This window comes from Equus przewalskii, chromosome 10 (genome assembly GCF_037783145.1).
Source record: "Equus przewalskii isolate Varuska chromosome 10, EquPr2, whole genome shotgun sequence".
NCBI lineage: Eukaryota > Metazoa > Chordata > Mammalia > Perissodactyla > Equidae > Equus > Equus przewalskii.
This window is the reverse complement of record NC_091840.1, coordinates 47,287,058-47,306,924: the sequence shown is the minus strand read 5'-3', so window position 1 is coordinate 47,306,924 and position 19,867 is coordinate 47,287,058. Positions and strand designations below refer to the sequence as shown.

Here is a 19,867-nt window from a genome sequence, read left to right as displayed (position 1 = left end):
TTGGAAAAGGCAAAATGAGCTTGTAGTGACAAAGCAGATGGGTGATTGCTTGGGGTGGGGCGCGAGGGGTTTGGGAAGAGATTGACAGCAAAGAGACAAGAGGGAACATTCCAGAGTGATGGATTGGATTGCAGGTGGTTACATGCATTTGTCAAAACTCGTCAAACTGTGTGCCTAAAATGGGTACATTTTATTGTATGTAATTATACCTCCATGCAGTTTGATTTAGACAAAGAGAAAAAGCGGTGGGAGCCAGAGGAGGTGGTGGGCATGTGGCTGCCAAGTGGGGGCAGCAGTTTAAGCATCATCGCGAGGCAGGGAGGTGACGAGCCTCCCAAGCAGGTGCCCCGTGTTTGAGGGGCAGGGCCTAGGCCAGGCCCATGGAGTCCCCAGATTCCAGAGGCAGGAAGAGGCTGGGGACCAACAGAAATGGCCCCAAAGGATGGGGGAGAACCAGGGGAGAGATGCCTCGGACACTTGGAGGGTTGTGGCCCATAGTAGCATGGGTGGATAGAACGGCTGGAGAAGCAGCGTGAGGTCCAGGCAGTGGGGAGAAGCCAACCCTGGGGACCCCTGCTGCGACCTCCACATGGACGCGTGCCCCCCCCCGCCCTTGACCGTCTCTGTCAGGCTGGCCTAGGGCCCTGTTCCAGCCGGCGCCTGAGGGCTACTTGGCGCTGGTGAGTCCCTAGACACCAGGGAGGCCCAGATCATGTGCGAGTTGGACTGACCTCTGCGGGCACAGGTGTGACCCCTGCAGCTTTGGGACTCTGAGCAGGCAAGGAGACCCAATGGAGCCTGTGCCGACCCCCTTGAGGGCTCGGGCTGGCCTCCAGGATGGGCAAGGGCCTTTCCATGCTTCACAGAGCGGCTAAATTTAGCCAGGCAGGGGCGGCCGTCCTGGGCCGAGCGTTTGGCAGCACAGCCTTGTCTCCCTACAAGGCCCGGCCTGGTGCCCGAGCCGGCCGCCCAGCCTTTGGGCTTATAAGGCAGGCCTGGCGGCTCGCAAGTGCTGGAGTCTCGGGGTGGGCTCTGGGCCAAGCTCTCAGACTTTGGGGAGCCTCCTTTCCAGCCACCAGCAGACACGGGAGCTACTTCTTGTATGACCTTGGGCAAGGTCACAGAGCCTCAGCTTCCTTATCTGTAAAATGGGGATGCTAGTCTCTACCTCAGAGGGCCGAGTTCCAGCGTGTGGAAGCGCTGCATCTCCCGTAAACTCTGAGCCCTGCCCTGCTCACCCCTGCCCCCGAAATGCCTAGAGCAAACACAAGTGTCTGTCCCTGGGAAGCTGGAGTCGGGGCCCAGGGGGGCAATGCGTAGGCCTCAGAAGGAAAGATGCAAGCTAGAACCAGTGAAAGGGACAGTGTCCCTGTCAGCTGCCTGTCGTAGTCTTGCAGAGTTACTCGCAAGAAACGGAATTTGGGAAGAGAAATGTGATTGCTTTTATTTCTCTTCCTTTGGGGCACGCTTTGGAGATGATAACATCCCGAATGAGACAGTCCTCCGTGCCAGTCTGTTTTCTGAGCGTTAGGGTCAGAATTGAGACTGTAACAGGAGCACATGTGTGTGCTCCAAGCAAGTCTGTCTGTCCATTGGTCCATCTGCCCTTCAGCAAGCCTGGCTCCTTGGAGGAGAAGAGAGGAGCAGGAGGAGCACACGGTGATGATGTGAAAGGGACAGACGCAGATTGGAAAGTGGCTGCCTGACTTCTTTCCCTCTCTCCCTCTTTCCTTCCATCCCTTCCTTTCCCCCTCCCCCCTCCCCTCCTCATTTAGTGCCTGCCGCCCCACTGAGTGTCCCCTCCTGAGTGTCTGGAGAAGGGCAGGTAGAGTAGGACACAGAGATGGCTCAGACGCAGTGTCAGCATCCACCCCAGTCCCCAGCACAAGCAGTTCATGGCCCGGGGCCTGCTATTCCAAGGGCCATGGGGTCAGCTGGGAAGTGGACAGGCCCTTTTGTCTGAGGTCAAGACCAGGCCAAGGGGATGTGGCCACCACAGCTCTGGCTGCTAGCAGCTCTTGAGTTTTTCCTTAGAAAAGACAGCTCCTCTTAAAGGTGGCGAAACAGTGGAGCCTGAGATTGGTGGGAACTCTGCATGGGGTAAGGCTGATCTGTTTGATGGGGGGATTGGCTGGGGTGCTTGAGGGGGCCGTGGGCCTGCCATCTGTGGGGGCCTCTTGCTGTCCAGCCCGGGGCCTGGCTCCCTGCCCAGAGCGATTTCCCAGCTAAGGGCCTGTCAGGAAGAAGACTCCGATCAGCCTTCGGGGCGCAGCGACTTGGACTGAGCAGGAGGTGTGGGCTCCGAGGACGCCCAGCCTCCACCTCCCACCTCCAGAGGGAACCCCGAGGACACCCAGCCTGGGCTGAGACCCAGCCTGGGCTGAGGCCCGGCCAGGCAGGCCTTCCTGCTTCAAACCGGGGCCTTCAGGACCACCCAGGGTGAGCTTGGGCAACCCATTTCCCCTTTTTGAGCTCCAGTTTCTTCACCAGCAAACGAAGCAGGGGGTTGGGGGAGGCCTCTGGCTCTGGTGCTTGGAGAGCTAACACAGGACCCCTGCCCTGCCCAGGCCCTGGGGACCCTGCATTCAGGGCCTGGGTTGAGGTTGAGGACAGGGGCTGCAGGGGGCTGTACTCCAGGATCAGGAGTGGGCTCAAGTTCTCTGTCTTCAGCATTGTCGGGACCCACCCCCCAGGGGCCTCTACCTCTGAGGAAAGTCCCCTTATCGTCCTCATTTCTCAGATGAGGAAGCGGCCCCGGAGAGCTGAGGCACTTACCCAAGCCCCGTGGGCAGCAAGTGGCAGAGCCAGGGATGGTGACCGAGGTGGGCTCCTGTCAGGCTTTCTTGCTGGGTCTCAGGGAACCCGATGACACTGTGTAACAGAGGTGGCCCTTACCTTGTCTGGGCACCTGCATCCCTCTGCACATTTCAGGCAAGTGGAGGTATGACTGGGGCAGGACAGATCGGGGGAGAGGGGGGATGGGGGGATGGAGACGCCAGCCAGACATGGAGATTGATAGGGCACAGGTCGGAGATGAGTGGATGGAAGGTCGTCTACAAGGTGGGGGGGGGGGTGGTCCTGCTGTGGGCTCGGGCTCCTTTCTCTTCTGTCCTCCAGGCTGCAGGCCCCCAGGGGCTGTGCTCCCCACCTGAGGATGGAGGTAGGGTGGGGAGAATGTTTGGATATGGGGATGTGTCCCTGGTTTTGGGAGGGCTCCGGCCTGAGGCCACTCCACCCAGGCCCTGGCCCGAGCCCCCAGCCCTGTTCTACCAGGTTCGTGGGGGGGCTGACAGCTTTATCTTTGCGTTGTGATGAGTGGCCCATGTGGTTTCCTGCCAACAGCTCCTGTTTCCGGAGGCCCAGCACAGCCCAGGCGGAGCCAGGAGGGGCAGAGGGGCTGGGCCTGGGTGGCCGCACCAGCCCCGCCTCCATCTATCTTTGGGAATTTATTTGTCCACAGGCTCCGCTGGCCCACAGTTCATTGCCTGCCAGGGGCCAAAGCTGCTCTGACCACCAAGGATTCTCCCTCCCATCCCAAGCGCCTCCACTGACCTCTGACTTTTGACCTCTGGCCCCGACTGCCTTGCCCTTCCTAGAAGCTCTGCTGTAGACGTGGGTATTGACGCCTGGCTCCCCTCGAGAGCAAAGGCTGTGCAGGGGGCTCAGTTCTCAGCCCCCCAAGCTGGCCCACCATGGCACGGCGCCTCCAGGATGAGCTAGCCTCCTTCTTCTTTGAGTACGACACGCCTCGAATGGTGCTGGTTCGCAACAAGAAGGTGGGCGTCGTCTTCCGCCTGATCCAGCTCGTGGTTCTGGTCTACGTCATTGGGTGAGTCTGGGTCCCCTCCCTGCCGCCCTCTTGTACCAGCCCCCAACCTGGGCCTGTCCTCCAGGCTCTGGGATGCCCCCCATGCCCCCAGAGAGCCCCTCTTTGTCTTCATCCATTGTCGTCCTTCCTGAAAACCACGTGCTAACTCACAGTCAAGATGGGGACACTGAGGCAGAGAGGGGAAGCCCTGCACTGGGCCATCTGGTGAACCGGAGGCAAACCTCTTGCGTTCTGAGGAACCGACTGACTGTTAACAGTTGCAAGTGGTGAGTGAGTTGGAGGCCATGGCCCCAGCGAACACAGCCAGGGTCCGTCCACCTGTGACCTCCCAGCCAAACCAGGCTACCAAGAAGTGGAGGCCACATCCCATTTTATAGGCCCTGCTCCCACCTGCTCTGCCTAAATTAGAGGCACCCTGGGACATTTGAGATCCCCAGAGCAGAGAAACCCTCAAATTTGGAACCCCTGGTGCCTTAATGGTGGTGTGTCAGGCAGAGGTTGGAGGTCAGTTCCGGTCCCAGGGATGACAGCTTCTTTCTGGCATCTTGGGACCTGTCCCACTGTCCCAAGAATGCCGAGGCAGAAGTAGTGTGGGACTCCCTTGCAGTCTGTCTGTGCTGGGGACCGTGTAAAGGCCGTCTCCCTGAAATCAGTCTAGCTGTCCTGGGAGCCGAGACAAGCCTGGCAGGGGCTTGCACGCGTGCATGCTTGTGTGAGCACGTGTGTGTGTGTGTGTGTGTGTGTGGATGTGTGTGTACCCGAAGCTCTGTGTGGGTGCGCGTGCCCTCATGCATCTGGATGTGTGACCAGTGGTTGTGGCTGCTGGGTGTGTCCCTACGCTGGGTGCCCACATGTGCATTCCCTGTGGCTGAAGTGGCTGCGTACCTGATGCATGTGCCTGTTGCGGGGGGCGCCTCATGCCCACTCACAGTGACTGCAGAGGGCTCCTGGAGGCCCCAGGGCCACTGAAGGGGTTCAGCCCTTGCTGGGGGTTGAGGGGCACCTGGCAGCCCTGGTCTGACTTTACTATGTGATTCTAAGGGCCCTGCCCCTCTGGTCTCCATGTCCTCATTTTTGCCGTGGGACCAAACCAGGACTCTGACTGGCACCCAGGGCAGGCTGACCAAGAGGCCAGATAGTGACCACATAGTCCTGCTCTCCCCAGGGCTTCTGGCATCCAAAACAGCCTTTCCTCGGCCCCACCTGGCTGCCAAGGCCTCAGAGCTGGTCAGGAGGACTCAGCCCTCTGACACCTTGTGGCCTCTGCCTCCCTCCTGTTCACAAACCAGTTTGACATCTGCAATGTTATTTGAGCTTGTGAGGGAAACTGAAGTGCAGAGAGGAGCCATGGGGTTTCTAGGTCACACAGCAAGTTCCAGTTAGAACTGAGGCCTCCTGACCCCCAGGCCTTGGCTCTGCCTCTCCTTTCCCACCTCATGAGGGCTCTGAGAACCTTTCTAATGGAACACTGATGGTGTGACACCAGGCACAGGACAGGCCTAAAAGTCCACCACTCGCTGCCCTCTGGACCTGCCAGGGGAGAGAGAGGCTGCCTGCCAAGGCACAGCCCGACCCTTGCCCAAAGAGGCTGGGAGAGTGTTGTCCTCACTGAGACCTAGGGCTCCCTATTTCTGCTGACCGGTCAGCACTGGCAGCAGCATCAGTGCCCTCTTAGGTGCTGGCCATAGACTGTCAGAAGGAAAGGCCAGTCTTCTCATCCCACTCCAGCTGCAGCACACACCCTGAGCCACCATCCAGTCCTGAACACATACCTCCAGTGATGGAGACCTCATTACATCTTTCCTTCCCCGCCTCCCTCCCAAGACAGTCTACTCAGTGTCCAAATGGATGTGGCCTTCTAAGCATCTATGAGGCTCAGAGACGCTGAGTGATTTCGCCTGGATCTCACAGCTAGACAGAGGCTGAACCAGGATTTGAATCGAGCTGTGTGGCTCCGAAGTCAGCCTTGATATCCTGGAAGGGAAACGTCCTCAGAGAGGGGCACTGACTTGCCCAGTCACATAGCAGAGGGAGGAAGGCAGGGTCCCTGGCAATACCCCCAGCTCCACCCTCAAGCGCAAGCTTCTGGCTCTGGCTTGGGCTGGGACTCTTGCTGTCTCTGGTGCCCTCGTCTGGCCACTGCCCATGGCTGCACTGCCCGTCAGGCAGGAGCCCACAGCTGCCGAGCAAAACCACCCTGGACTTGGTCTTGCTTTCTCAGGCCTCGGTTTCCCAACTGTTCCACGGGGCAGGGGTGGACGGGACCCCAGAGACAGGGGCACAGCCCAGACGGGGGAGGGGCAGACACAGAGACAGAGTAGGACAGAGGGACAGACGTTGGAGCCCAACCTCTCAGATGGAGGGAAAGACGCTGAGACTTTGAGGTGGAGAGTTACTGGACAGAGGCAAGGAGGCTGAGCTGCTGACAACCCAAATGGACTCGGAGGGGGGAAACTGAGGCTGTGTTCTCTCTTGGTCACACTCTCCCAGGAAGTCCAGGGCAAGTGGAGGGAGTGGGTGGGCCACCCTGGTGGGATGAGCTAAGGCTGAGCTCTTTTTGGCTCAAATTAAAGTGGTTAATCTGCAGTTAGAGCTGTCTCCTGGGAGGCGATGAGCTCTCTGTGACTGGAGGTCTGCAGGCAGTGGGCTGTCATCCGTGACCTAGCAGGCCCCTACAAGGGACATGTCCTGGGAGATGTCCCTCCCTGGAGGGGTCTGTTCGGGTGAGGAGAGAGGACTGGCTGTAGCACATGGGAGGGTCCCAAGGGGATCTGTGAATGCTGCTTGGGAAGGAGAGCCTGGGAAGACTTCCTGGAGGAGGTGACACAGTAGTGGAACCTGCCTTGAACAAAGGCCTGGGGGCTGTAGGCCAGGCAGCCCTGCTCTTGGCTTTCCCTTAGGCCCCCCTGAACACCCCCCACCGCTACAGAGCTCTTGAAATCACCTGCTCCTGAGATTTCCAAATGGATCCTGGAGCACAGCAATCAAGGATAAGGATAGATACAAATTATTGCTGGGAGAAATGCGTCCCAGGACATCTCTACTGCATCGTCTCTGTGCCTAGTGCTGTGGCAGGCTCCATGGAACCGACGTGGGGTACAGAGTGGGCAGAGGGAGAGGGAGGAGCTGAGGATGAATCGGCCAGAGCTCCTTTGATTGGTTGCTAGTGAAGAGAAGAGCTATTGATTAGTTTATGTAACTGAAAAGTCAGTGCAGGCTTCAGGACTGGCTGGATCCTCCATGAGGAGGGCACAGGAAGGGCAAGTCCTATGAGGAGATGAGGAGTTCAGGCTGGTCCCATTTCGGTTCTTAGGGAAGCTAGGCATGATCTTCTCCTTTTCTTAGCTCTGCTTTCCTCTGTGCAGGCTTTATCCTCAGGTAGGCTCTCTGTCCTCAGAGTGGCAAAATGGCTACCAGCAGCTCCCGGCTGACATCCCACCAGCTTAGCCACCCCCTGGGCCCATGAGTGTCTGCTTCTCCCGAGTTCCAGCAGAAGTCCCAGGTCCAGCTCTTACCAGATGGGGTTAGGTCACGTGCCCATCCCAGAACCAATCATCGTGGCCAAGGAAAGGGAATGCCCTCATTGGTGGAGCCTGGTTGTATGTTCCCACTGTTCCAGGCACTCCTGCTGGAAAGCAGAGTGTGATCAAAGGTCCTGGGGCAGGGAAGGAACAGCAAGAGAACAGCTAGGGAACATGAAAGGAGCGAAGGGAGAGGAGGTGGGGGGGGGGGGTGAGCAGGGCCACCAGCTCAGGCCTCTGAATGCCAAGCTGTGGAACGTGGGCTCTCTCCTGCAGAAAGTGTGGAGCCATGGGAGGGTGTCTAGCAAGGAAAGGCCTGGGCCAGGCAGACACTGGAATGGGGCTGGAGGCCATAGGTAGAACAGCCTCGAAGAGGCAGCAGTGACAAGAGGAGAGGATGAGGCCGCGCTGAGGCAGAAGCAGTGAGCATGGAAGACTGAGATGGTCATCTGGTGGGCCCCGCCCTGGCGATAGCGCTGCTCGGCTTCTGCCCATCAGTGCTGCAGGGGACATGCGCCCAGCATAGCCAGAGTTTCTGACTTCTCAAGAGCAGTGGGAAATTGGAATTTACGGGTGAAAGGAACCTCTTGGTTTTTAGAGGTTGATGACTCATTCAAAAACTTTCAAAACATGAATCGTCAGCCTGACTTGTCTGCAGACTGCCTGCCGGGTAATTTCTGAGACCCCAGGGTGGGCCCGGCTCTGCGCTCTGTCCCTCCTGGGCCTGGAGTCTGGTCTTGCCCCTCCCCAAGGCTGCTCTGTCCAATAGCATGTACCCCATCTGCTCAACTCCTGCCTGCGGCCCTTAGTCACACCCTGTGTCACCAGCCACGTGACCTGTCCTCCTAGCGCCATGCCAGAGCTGCCCCAGCCCCTCTCCAGTCTCAGCCTCCACACAAGAACCCCTCTGGTCCCTTGATGAAAACCGAAGGAGGGCAGGAAGGACAAAGGGACCCAAAGAACGTGGGCATGACTGAGAGGGAGGGTGTGAGGATGACGCCCAGGCTTTGAGCCTGGGGAACGAGTAGATAGATAGGGCCCCATCCTCCCTGATGAGGGCACCAGAGGAGCAAGTTCTCTGGGGAGAGGAGGCTCTCAGGTGGGCCTGTTGACTTTTTGTTCCCAGATAGGATCCACATGCCATAATGTTCACCCTTGTAAAATATACAATTTGGTGGTTTTTAGTATAATGACAAAGTTGTACAACCATCATCACTATCTAATTCCAGAACATTTGCACTACTCCAAAAAGAAACCCCACACCCCTTAGCAATCAGTCCCCATTCCCCCTCCCCACACCCTACTTTGCCTGTTCTAGACATTTCATACAAATAAAATCGTACAATATGTGGCCTTTGTGTCTGGCTTCTTTCACTTAGTGTAATATTTGCAAGGTTCATCCTTCTTGTAGCGTGTACCAGTACTCCATTCCTTTTCTTTTCTTTTTTTTTGAGGAAGATTAGCCCTGAGCTAACATCTGTACCCATCTTCCTCTGTTTTTTTTTTTTTTTATATGTGGGACTCCTGCCATGGCATGGCTTGACAAGCAGTGTGTAGGTCCGTGCCCAGGATCCAAACTGGTGAACCCCGTGCCATGGAAGCGGAGCAGGAGAACTTAACCAATACATCACCGGCCAGCCCCTACTCCATCCCTTTTTATGACTGAATAATATCCTATTGTATGGAAATGCCACATTTGGTTTATCCATTCACTGGTTGCTGGACATCTGGGTTGTTTCCCCTTTTTGCCTCCTATGAATAACGTTGCTGTGAACATTCGTGTTCAGGTGTCTGTGTGAGTGTATGTTTTCAGTTCTCTTGAGTATGTCCCTGAGAGTGGAATTGCTGGGTCCTATGGTACTTCCATTTTTAACTTTTTGAAGCATTGCGAGACCGTTTTCCAAAGAGTTGAGTCGCGTTTGAGGGACCTGTGAGATGTCTGGGGTAGGGGCCAGGGCAGGGGGAAGGAATCTGTGTCACCGAGCTGTGGGAGATGGAGACATTTATACAATTCTTTGAGTGCAGGATTTTGTTTCGTTTTGTTCATCTCTTTATTTTTAGTGCCTAGAATGGTTTTTGGCAGGTAACAGGGGCTCGATAAAGATTTGTTGAATGACTAAATGAACGTATGGAATTAAATCTCGGAGGAGAGTGCAGAAGTGGAGAGAAATCCGTGGGCCCTAGTATGTCGGCGACAGCTCACATGAAGTTCCACCTGAGCTGAGAATGGAAGCCAGGAGGATGAGGGCAGAGCAACATTTAAAGAGGAATTAATGAAGGAAGACTAGAGACAGTGACAAGAAGAGGATTATTTCTTATGTGCCTACTGCATGCCAGGCACTGTGTTGATTTCCTCAGAGAGAACTCATGGGAATGTTCCCCCAAAGAAGCACCTAGACTTTTTCTCCCTGGGGCCCAGCCCACAGCCCACTGCGTGGTACGGCCTTGCTCGTATTTGTTGATCAAGCAGCATCCTTGAGGTAGATGGCATCACCTCTGTTTTACCGAGAAAGCCAGGGCTCAGAGAGGTTTGGTCTTTAGCCTGAAGCCACACAGCTGGTGAGTTGCAGTGCTAGTACCTGAAGCTCAGCCTCTGTGAGCCCAGATGCCACCTTCTCGGCCACTGTCTCATGTGGCCTCTTCCGTGAGGAGCTGTTGGAGAAGAGAGACTCAGGACGGGGTGCTGCTGAGGACGAGGAGGAAAGAATGGGAATGAGAATTTCTAGAAGAGGAGGGGCTTCTGAAGATGCCGGGGCATTTGGCATCCGACCCCCTTGGTGGCCTTCCAGGGGTGGTGACCGCAAGGCCAGGTCAAGGCGAGTGTGGCTTTAGAGGGGTGGGCCTGGTGCCATGGTCATTCTATTATTATCAGAACCAAGGACACTGATGCCAGATTCCCAGATTTGACTTTTCCCTCTGACCCGCAGGACTGACAGCCCCCAGGAGCAGACATGGCGCAGAATGGCTGCATCAGCCCCAGCATGCAGCCTCAGTGTGGCTCCTGGCAGACACGTTGATGCCAGGCTGCTCAGTGGAGGGGGACAGGGCTGGGAACCTTGAGCCTGGTCTGCCCTTCTTGCCCTCTGGCTCGAGAGGGACACTCCCCCGGCCTCAGTTTTCCCATCTGTATTGTGAGGAGTTGGTATCGGGCAAAGAGAGAAGTACAGCTGGGACGTCAGGAGTGGGGGCTGCCAAGAGTGAGGCCAGTGACCTCTCCTGAAAGTGGGGTTCAGAATGCGGAGCGGCTCCCCCATCACCCTTAACAGCAACTTCTAACTTGGGCGTGGAGCCAGAGGCCTTCCTGGAGGAAGAAACCTACGGAGAGTGGGGGGATGGGGAATGCCCACCCTCCCTGATAGGGCGGGAGGCAGGCCGCAGGCTCAGGACACTGAGAATTGGGAACCTCTGTCAGCCTCACCTGCTGCCATTGGGACCTGCAGGGGGCAGCAGTGACTGTGCTTAGGCTTGGGGCGGGGGGGGGGGGGGGGGGTGGCTTGGCTCCAGCGCCAGGCTGGGGGAGGCGCTTGGAGAAGGAGAGGCGTGGACCATAGGAGGGGAGAGGAGGGAGGACCTTGATGGGTTGCCTTCGTGGGCCTGGAGCAGGGAGACAGGCCCCAGAGAGCCAGCAGTGACTCTGGGACTAGGAGGCCTGGAGAATTCTATTCCTGAGCTCTGGGGGACAGGAGAGGGGCTTTGAGCTCTGCTTGGACAGTGGGCTAAGTGTAAGACGAGGGGTGACAGAGGCATAAGCACACCTCCTCATGGTCAGACACAATTACAGGTGTGCTCACAGATTCGCGCTGGAGATACACAGCTACACACTCTGATGGGCACCAGGGACAGGCACACACACACAGAGTTACACTGAATCTCCATGGAGAGTCTTTCCTGAAGGAAGGGGACCACACCCTGGAGAGAAGTGTTATTCAGGGCGTTCATTGTAAGCAACAGAAACCAAACTGAAACTGGCTTGAATGAAGGAAGGGAACTTATTAGCTCATATAACTGAAAAGTCCAGAGGTAGATTTTTTCAAGATGTTTCAGGTATGGCTGGATCCAGGTGCTCTAACAACACTGTCAGAAGTCTGCCCCTCTCCATCTCCCTGCTTGGCTGTCTTCTAAGTTGGCTTCATTCTCAGGCTTGCTCTCTCCATGACGTAGCAAACATGACTAACCATAGTTTTGGTCTTGTAGCCACCTTGCATAGCCACTCAGCAGAGAGAATGTCTCTTTCCCAGTAATTCCCAGAAAAACCCTGGCCTCACTGCTGAAACTCCCTGGGTCATGTATCCATCCTTAGACCCATCACTGTTGCTAGGGTGATGGAACATTGATTAGCAACCTTGGTCATGTGCTCCCCCTGCAACCTTGGAGTTAAGAGGGAGGTCAGCCCCACTGAACCTCCCGGATTGAAAGTGGAGAACCCAAAGGAACAGGGGTTCTCAATGCTGGGAAGGGAAGGCCAGAATTTCCCAAGAAAGTTGGGAGACCTCCAGCCTGAGCCACTCCCACAAGGGCCTCAGATGCTGCAAGTCCTTCAGAGGGCCACTTGGCCGGTTTCCCTTTGAGTCCCCCTCCCAGGGGCTCCAGCATGGCTGAGATCGCACTAGCTAACATCTATATAGCACTGCCTCAGTGCCAGGCCCCATTCTAAGTGCTTTTACATGCAGTAACTTGCAACCACAAGTCAAGAACAACTGGTACTATTATTGTTATTCCCATTTTACGGATGAGGAAACTGAGGCAGAGAGGGATTGAACAGCTCCCCCAAAATCACACAGCCCATGAGTAGTGTAGCTGGGATCCAAATCCAGGCTCTCGGGCACCAAAGGCCAGGCTCTCAGCCCTTATGATCTGCTGTTTCTAGGTAGGAGGACCTCAGGAAGGAAAGAGCGCTCTGGGAACAAGGATTGTGGTCCAAGAAGCTTGGCTCCCAGGCCCCAGCAGAGCGTGCTCTTGGAAAAGGATCTGAAAGCATCCTTCAGGGGGTCTCCTCCCTGGCAATTACTACTTTCATAGTGAAAAGAACCGTGGCACTTCTGGCACAGGCCAGCTGGGGGAGGCGGGGGAGGCCCTCCTGCCTCCAGCCCCAGATGCAGCTTTAGGAGCAGAGAGTGGCTTGAGATGCATCCAGGGAGGGGAAGGGACAGGACCCGACATGTCCAGCTGGTGCCAGAGGGGGCAGCAGCCCACAGAGCCACGTGCCATCCTTGAATGGCCCTGCCCAGCTCCACCCCCCCATCCCCCCGCAGGTGGGTGTTTGTCTACGAGAAGGGTTACCAGACCTCCAGCAGCCTCATCAGCAGCGTGTCTGTGAAACTCAAGGGCCTGGCAGTGACGCAGCTCCCAGGCCTGGGCCCCCAGGTCTGGGACGTGGCTGACTACGTCTTCCCAGCTCAGGTGAGCTGGCTCAGAGCCAGGTGGGGCTCTGTCCCACCTCCCTGTGGGCCAGTCCAGCTCCTCTCTCTCTCTGGGCCTCAGTTTCCTCACTGCGAATGAGGCAGAAGCAGCCTCGTAATATCAGCCCACTCTGACATCAGGGGTGTGGAGGCTGCGGGGCGTCATGTGACTTCTAGGGGTCTACTGGGGCTGTGCTTGAGTTCTCGAGGCTGCTCTCCCAGCTCAGAGCCCTGCCCTACCTTCCCCGTGCGCCTCACTTCCAGGGCGACAACTCCTTTGTGGTCATGACCAATTTCATCGCGACCCCAAAGCAGGCTCAAGGCTACTGTGCAGAGGTGAGAACTGCTGCCCATCCCCCCTTCTTGGACCCACAGGGAAACATAACATGGAGGAGGAGGTCTCCTTGGGCATTGGAGGTGAAGCTGGCTAGGCTTCCCGCAAAGGCCACAATGGTGGAATTTCAAGCATAGATTCACACAAAGTAACTGTCCACCATGGACAGTGCTGAGCTTTCCCTCCCAGCTGTGTGCCAAGCAGGATGCTGAGCCTCAGTGCCTGCCCAACTCCTAAGGCCCAATCTCCCTCTGTGCCGCCGCTCCCCTGTCAGCTGACATGGGCAATGGAGCAGCTGAGCATGAGACCAGAGTGTGTCTTGGGAGGGCACTGGGGAAGGAGGCTGCCAGCAAAGGTTACCCCAAAGGGGTCTGAGACTCTACCCCACACCCTCCCTAGGGCCCTGGGGGCGGGAGGGGCTCTTCTCAGGACCCCACCCAAGAGGCCTGGCGCCAGCAGCTCTCCCCTCCCCCAGCACCCGGAAGGCGGCACGTGCGCGGATGATAGCGGCTGCATCCCTGGGAAGGCAGAGAGGAAGGCCCAAGGTAAGGTCGGTCTCCTCCCATTCCCCTCCACAGCCCGTCAGCTTCAGGCTTCCTCCACCAGGAGGTCCTTCCTGCTCTCTCCCCTCCTGCCACCCTGACCTTGGCGTGCCCTTTCCCATACCCAACCACATTTCTGTCCTCAGGCTTCTGCTCTTGGGTGCTCCGTCACCGGGGGCTCCTAGGGATGGGGCGTGGGGCGCCCTCCTCTGCACCCCCAGCTTGGAGTGGGCACCCATGGGTTCCTCCATTGCTCCAGGCATCCGCACGGGCAAGTGTGTGGCCTTCAATGACACCGTGCAAACGTGTGAGATCTTTGGCTGGTGCCCCGTGGAGGTGGACGATGACATCCCACGGTAACGCCCCGTCCTTCCAGGGAGCTAGGAGCAGGTCCCCAGCCCAGACAGAGGGGCGTCTGGATCCGTGTGCTGGGAAAGCTCTGTCCCTCTTCTTCCAGCCCTACCCTCACCCCATCCATGCCCAGGCCAGAGATCCCCCTGGTCCCCAGTCAAGGGCCTGAGAGTCCACCATCATAGCACACCCCCCCTCCACCCATCCAAGGCCACAGGAGGATCCTGTGGGCTCTCACAGCCCCACACTGCGCCAAGCTTGGGCGGGCACCTGGGGGACGCTGGGCGAGCGGGCGGTGAGTGAGTGTGGTCTCCTCCAGCCCTGCCCTTCTCCGAGAGGCCGAGAACTTCACTCTCTTCATCAAGAACAGCATCAGCTTTCCACGCTTCAAGGTCAAAAGGTTGGTGGGAGGAGCGGGCAGCAGTGCCGGCAGCTCCCCGAGGCTGTGCTGTCGCCCTCCACTCCTGCTAATTTCACTCCCGAGGCCGCAGCCGGGGCCGGGCCCCCGGGTGGGCCGCCTTCAGTCTCCAGGGGCTGTGCAAGGGGCATTTCTGGAGCCCGGGAGGCAGCCCCAGAGCTTCAGGGCACGGTGGGCACCCTCCCAGCTGGCACACCGCCACAAACGCCCTCGGCTCCCATAGGCGCAACCTGGTGGAGGTGGTGGATGCCGCCTACATGAAGACCTGCCTCTACCACAAGACCCTGCACCCGCTGTGCCCTGTCTTCAAGCTCGGCTATGTGATACAAGAGTCAGGCCAGAATTTCAGCACCCTGGCTGAGAAGGTATGGTGCCGGGGGCGTGGGGAAGCCTGGGCCCCCAGATCACCAAGCCAACAATGCCTTTCCAGGCCTAGTTACCCCCTCCCACCAAAGCCTCCCAGGTCTGGGCCAAGTACATATATATGAATCTATTCTCTAATATTGGGGGCCCCCGAGGGTCAGTCCTGTGTCCTCAGCAGGGCCTGGCGTGGACCTGGCACACAGTAGGTGCCCAGAATGAATGGATGTGGGCAGACACTGTCACCTGGATGTCTGCTGAGGTCCCACTGTTGTTTATTTTATTTATTTATTTTTGAGGAAGATCGGCCCTGAGCTAACATCCGTGCCAATTTTCCTCTATTTTGTATGTGGGATGCTGCCACAGCATGGCTTGATGAGCGGTGCTAGGTCCACACCTGGGATCCACACCTGGGATCCAAACCGGCAGACCCCGGGCTGATGAAGCAGAGCATGCAAACTTAACCACTACACCACCAAGCTGGTCCCCATTGTTTTTTAAATATTGGATAAAAGCAGCTTGAATCCCATGGCCCATGTTCCTGAGAATTCCGTAATTTGTGGTTCCAAGAGAAGGGGTTCCTCGTAAGGAGGACAGATTTGTCTGACTAGGATCAAATCCCAGCAAGTCCCTAATGAGCAGGGTGACCTCAGACAGGTCTCTTACCTTCTGTGCGTCTGAGCTTTTCATTTGTAAAGTGGGTACAATCATAGTACCAGTCTTGTGGGGTTGTCTTGAGGATCAAGGGAGTTCCTGCGTGGGACAGCACTTCAGTACCGCCTGGCGGGTGGCCACCCTATTATGTGCTCACTGTCAGCCTGCTCCTGCAGCTGCCTATTCAGGCTGGCAATCAGCCCCTTTTCTGTGACATTGGGCACATGCACGCGCTCATACACACACACACACACACACACTCGCTCACAACACATTTATCTAGAACAGGGGTTAGCCAACTTTTTCTTTAAAGGGGCAGAGACTAAGTATTTTCAGCCTTGCAGGCCGCGTGGTCTCTGCTGCGACTATGCAGGTCAGCCACTGTAGGGCAAAAGCAGCCACAGACTTGGGTAAACAAATTCAGCCCTCGGGCCTCAGTTTGCAGACCCCTGGAGAGGGTTTACACTGTAGCAACACACACGACCAGAAAGCTGAATGTTAGGCCTCCCTGTTCCTAAAAATCTCCCTGCCAACCCCCTGGGAACTTCTCACCCGTCACCATCATCAGGTACCAGCCTCCTGCCTAGCTGCCCAGCTCCACATCTGCCTGACCACTTCCCAACTCTCCGGTGGCTCAGCAAACCCGTCCTGTCCCTGAGCCTGGCCGTGCCCAGAGGACCTTTGTATTCTCAAGTTTTCTCTTCCCAGCCCCTGTCTTTTCAGACTCACTGTTTAATTCAACAACTATTTACATGCCTCCCATGCTGTGACTCATGCTAGGAACTCAGGAGTCAGTGATGAAGGAGACAGACAGCCCCACCCTCGTGGAGTATACTGTCTTAGAGGAGATGGGTTAACAGTCACACAAAATAAATATATGATTACAAAGTGACTAATGTTCCAGAAAACACAGAAGGAATAACGGGGACATATTTTAGACTGGGGGTGGTGGTCAGGGAAGGCCTTTCAAGGAAAGTGATCAAAGGATGAGAAAGAGCCAGCCTTGTGGGGAACTGGGGGGAACTGCCTGTGCAAAGGCCCTGAGGTAGGAAGAGCTTGGTGTATTCTAGAAACAGTCAGAAAGCTGGAGCGTGACGGGCGGGAGGTGGGGCCAGAGAGGATGATAGGACCTCAACCCTGAAGCAGCTTCTTGGCGTCTCTTCTCAAACAAAAAAAATGCTCCCTCTTCAAGAGACTGCTGGCGCCAGCTATAAGGCAGGAGTCTCTTGATCCTGAAATCCGGGATCTTAAATGCCTGTGTCCCTGGCAGGGCGGGGTGGTGGGCATTACCATCGACTGGAACTGTGACCTGGACTGGCATGTGCGACACTGCAAACCCATCTACGAGTTCCACGGGCTGTATGAAGAAAAAAATCTGTCTCCAGGCTTCAACTTCAGGTGCCTGCCCGGCCCCACCAGTACACCCTTCCATGGGGGCCCACAGGCTCTCCCACTCCCAGAACCCCTTGAGGCCAAGCAAGTATCCCTGGGAGGGGAGCAGAGGAGCCCAGGCAGCTCCCAATCTCTTGGGATTGGTCAAGCAGGGAGCCTGCGGGGAACAAGACCTTGGAGGCCTAAGCCCCTGCTCCTGGCTCTCGGTCCCCTGGAGGCCCACCTGGCCAGGACCCGCTGGGGTAATTGCTGACATCAGGAGTTAGGGTGAGGGTTGCATACAGCTCTCCTGGAGTGAGGCTGGGATCCTGCCAGTGGCTGTCCCTCTATATAATGTTGGGGGGCATGGCCGTCCTCATGGCCCTCTAAGGGCTCCTGCATCCCTGATGCTCTGCGCACTCGGGACCCAAGACAGTCCCCCATCACCCTCTCCTGCAACCTCACCCCTTCCCCCAGGTTTGCCAGGTACTTCGTGGAGAACGGAACCAACTATCGGCATCTCTTCAAGGTGTTTGGGATTCGCTTTGACATCCTTGTGGATGGCAAGGTGAGAGTCCGGTGTGAGGGGCAGCCAGAGACACATTCTCTGTTCCTGTGAGTGCCTGTTGGGTGTCTGTAGTTACAGAGACAGGAAGTTGGGTGGTCTTCACTCAGATAACAGATGGACCTGGGTACCACCGGGGGCAGGGCTTTCCAGCCTGTGCCCTCACCTCCCTCACTCTCTCCCTTTGTCCAGGGAGGCAGAGCCAAGGTCAAAACCCAGGGCTCCTGACCAGCGGTTGGGTCCCTGTATAAAGCCAGAGCAGTGGGCATGTGGGCAGCAGGCTGTGGGGCCAGCCAGCAGTGGAGGGTTGGGAAGCCCTCTTGCACCCCGGGCTTCTGAGGAAGGCCTTTTCCACCAGGCCCCGTCTGACTGTTAACCCTTCTCCCCCCTGGGCCCTGCCACCAGGCTGGGAAGTTTGACATCATCCCCACAATGACCACCATTGGCTCTGGGATTGGCATCTTTGGAGTGGTAAGTGTCAGGCTCATGGCATCACGGTGCGGGGGTCAGTCCTGCCTCTTCCAGATCTCAGTAACAGCAACAAGTCTCTTGCCCCAAAACTTGACTGTAATTGTCCATCCTTACTGATCCCACCCACCAGACTAGAGCCACAGTATGTCTGAGGAAACTGAGGCCCAGAGCTGGGGCAGGACAAAGGTGGGATGGGGCAGAGCCTCGTGGCCCTCCAGGACCTGAGGTCTGGGTAGGCAGGGATCAGCCAGGCCCCCACAGTCAGTAGGGACTCAGGTGGGATGTGGAGGGCTCTGTGCCAGCCCCCAGATTGCCACCCTCCCCCTGCCCCGCCCCCAGGCCACGGTTCTCTGTGACCTGTTGCTGCTCCACATCCTGCCCAAGAGGCACTACTACAAGCAGAAGAAGTTCAAGTACGCAGAGGACGTGGGGCAAGGGGCGGTAAGAGAACTCCCTGAGTCCGCCCTTCAGAGGCCTTGGGTTCACATGTCTGTGTTGGGGGCCCTGCTGCTCCCCCGGGGCTGACTTTTGTCCCCTCAATGCTTACACAGGGTGAGCGTGACCCCACGACCACCAGCTCCACCCTGGGCCTGCAGGAGAACATGAAGACATCCTGACCCTCCGCCCCCGACTCCTGACCGGATGCAGTGAGAGCCTTTGGGCCAGGGCCCTGGTGGGATCCCAGCCAGGCAGAAGGGTCTCCCAGGAGCTCTCCTGCCCTCCCAGCCAGGCAGACACCAGGTCGCTGGCAGCGCAGGGTGGACACTGGGAGAGACCTGTGCAATTCTGGGCTCTGGCTCCAACTCCGCACCCTCCAAGGGAGCCTCAGCCCAGCCTTAGCCACTCCTGGTCTGGAGGGCCTGGGCCTGCACGGGGCCCCACTCACACTCCTGTACCCGAGCTTTGCGCTTCTCTCTCCAGGCCCTCAACCATCCCACTGCCTCGGTGTTTCGACGCCTGTGCTCTCCAGTATGGCAGCCACTAATTACAGGCAACTATTTAAATTTAAATTAATTAGACTTGAACTCCTCAAACTAGCCACATTACAACTGCTAAGTAGACACATGTGGCCGGTGGCTGCCATATTGGACAGCAGAGAACATTTTCAGTATCAAAGAAAGTTCTACTGGACAGCTCTGCTTGAGCCCTGTTTCTCAGTGGCCTCAGGTTTCCCTGGGGGGCTTATCAACAGTGCAGCCCCCTGCACCCACTCCAGACCTCCTGAACCAGAATCTCCAGGGCCGGCCACGTGATCTGCAAGGATTGCAAACTCCGAGGGCCATTTTAAGGACCTATGTTGAAGAACCGCCCCTGATCCGGTATCAGACTTGGCCTGGGCCTGCCTCCCCTGGCAGGTGCAGGCACTGCACAGGTGTGTGGTGTGCTCACAAGCCACACGGTGTCTCCTGCACACCCCCCGCCCATCTACACTGTGTATTTGAACAGCTTGGGCCCAGCAAATACAACCATCTGAACACACCTACACCCTCAAGCACAGACACATGGTCCATGCCACGTCACCTCCATGGGGCTATGCTTCTCCCCAAGTGTGTCAGGCCAGGACAGCCCCTTCTAGCCATGAATCCTTACTCAGCTACCTCCGGCAGCAGAGAGAGCCGTGGCCCAATCCTGGGCTCCCTGCTTGTGGCCCAGCCCCAGCGCCCAAGGCCTGCCTGGCTCTGTCTGAACACAGGGTCTAGGGAAAGCGAGAGGTGGAGAACAATAAAGGGAATGAGGACAAACCTCTGCCTTCTGCACTTTCTCCATCCCTCTTTGAAACTCAGTGTCCCCATCTGTACAATGCAGGTTGAGCTGGGCAATCGTTGAGGTCCTTCTGGATCTATCGGCGGGTGGTGACGAGCTGACCCTTATGCCCAAGCCCAGCAGGGCCAATGCTGGGGGTCAGCTCCCTTCTTTCCATGGGCAGCTGTTCTGGCATAGCCCCAACATTGGAGTTCTCCCCAATCCTCCACAAGCCCCTCCCACACTGTGAGAAGCCTGGCACTGCGATGAGCAGAGAACCTCAGGAGTGGCCTCATGAAAGCAGGGCTG

General features: G+C 57.1%; 1 protein-coding gene across 8 annotated transcripts; it reads left to right on the top strand.

The window, feature by feature from the left end:
* Positions 1-1,981: 1,981 nt before the first annotated feature.
* On the top strand, positions 1,982-19,557 carry P2RX1 (purinergic receptor P2X 1). Of its 8 annotated transcripts, none has more exons than XM_070560934.1 (13): positions 2,011-2,100; positions 3,461-3,829; positions 12,603-12,750; positions 13,014-13,085; positions 13,559-13,628; positions 13,885-13,981; positions 14,296-14,376; positions 14,618-14,759; positions 16,679-16,806; positions 17,257-17,347; positions 17,750-17,815; positions 18,155-18,256; positions 18,367-19,557. In XM_070560934.1, the coding sequence occupies exons 2-13, from the start codon at positions 3,693-3,695 to the stop codon at positions 18,430-18,432; spliced, it is 1,200 nt and encodes a 399-aa protein (XP_070417035.1). In that variant the 5' UTR covers positions 2,011-2,100; positions 3,461-3,692; the 3' UTR covers positions 18,433-19,557. The 8 variants fall into 8 exon arrangements, 6 of the variants coding, with proteins under 6 accessions (XP_070417038.1, XP_070417035.1, XP_070417034.1 ...); XM_070560933.1 differs by lacking the exon at positions 2,011-2,100 and adding an exon at positions 2,400-2,439; XM_070560937.1 differs by lacking the exon at positions 18,155-18,256 and having other exon boundaries at positions 1,982-2,100.
* The last annotated feature ends 310 nt before the right edge of the window (positions 19,558-19,867 follow it).

What these genes read in the sequence shown, in the direction of transcription:
- P2RX1 (XM_070560934.1), top strand. Translation starts at nt 3,693, where the DNA reads ATGGCACGGCGCCTCCAGGATGAGCTAGCCTCCTTCTTCTTTGAGTAC. An exon ending in GTGGACGATGACATCCCACG is followed by an intron (nt 13,982 to 14,295) that starts GTAACGCCCCGT and finishes GGTCTCCTCCAG; the next exon opens with CCCTGCCCTTCTCCGAGAGG. An exon ending in AGGACGTGGGGCAAGGGGCG is followed by an intron (nt 18,257 to 18,366) that starts GTAAGAGAACTC and finishes ATGCTTACACAG; the next exon opens with GGTGAGCGTGACCCCACGAC.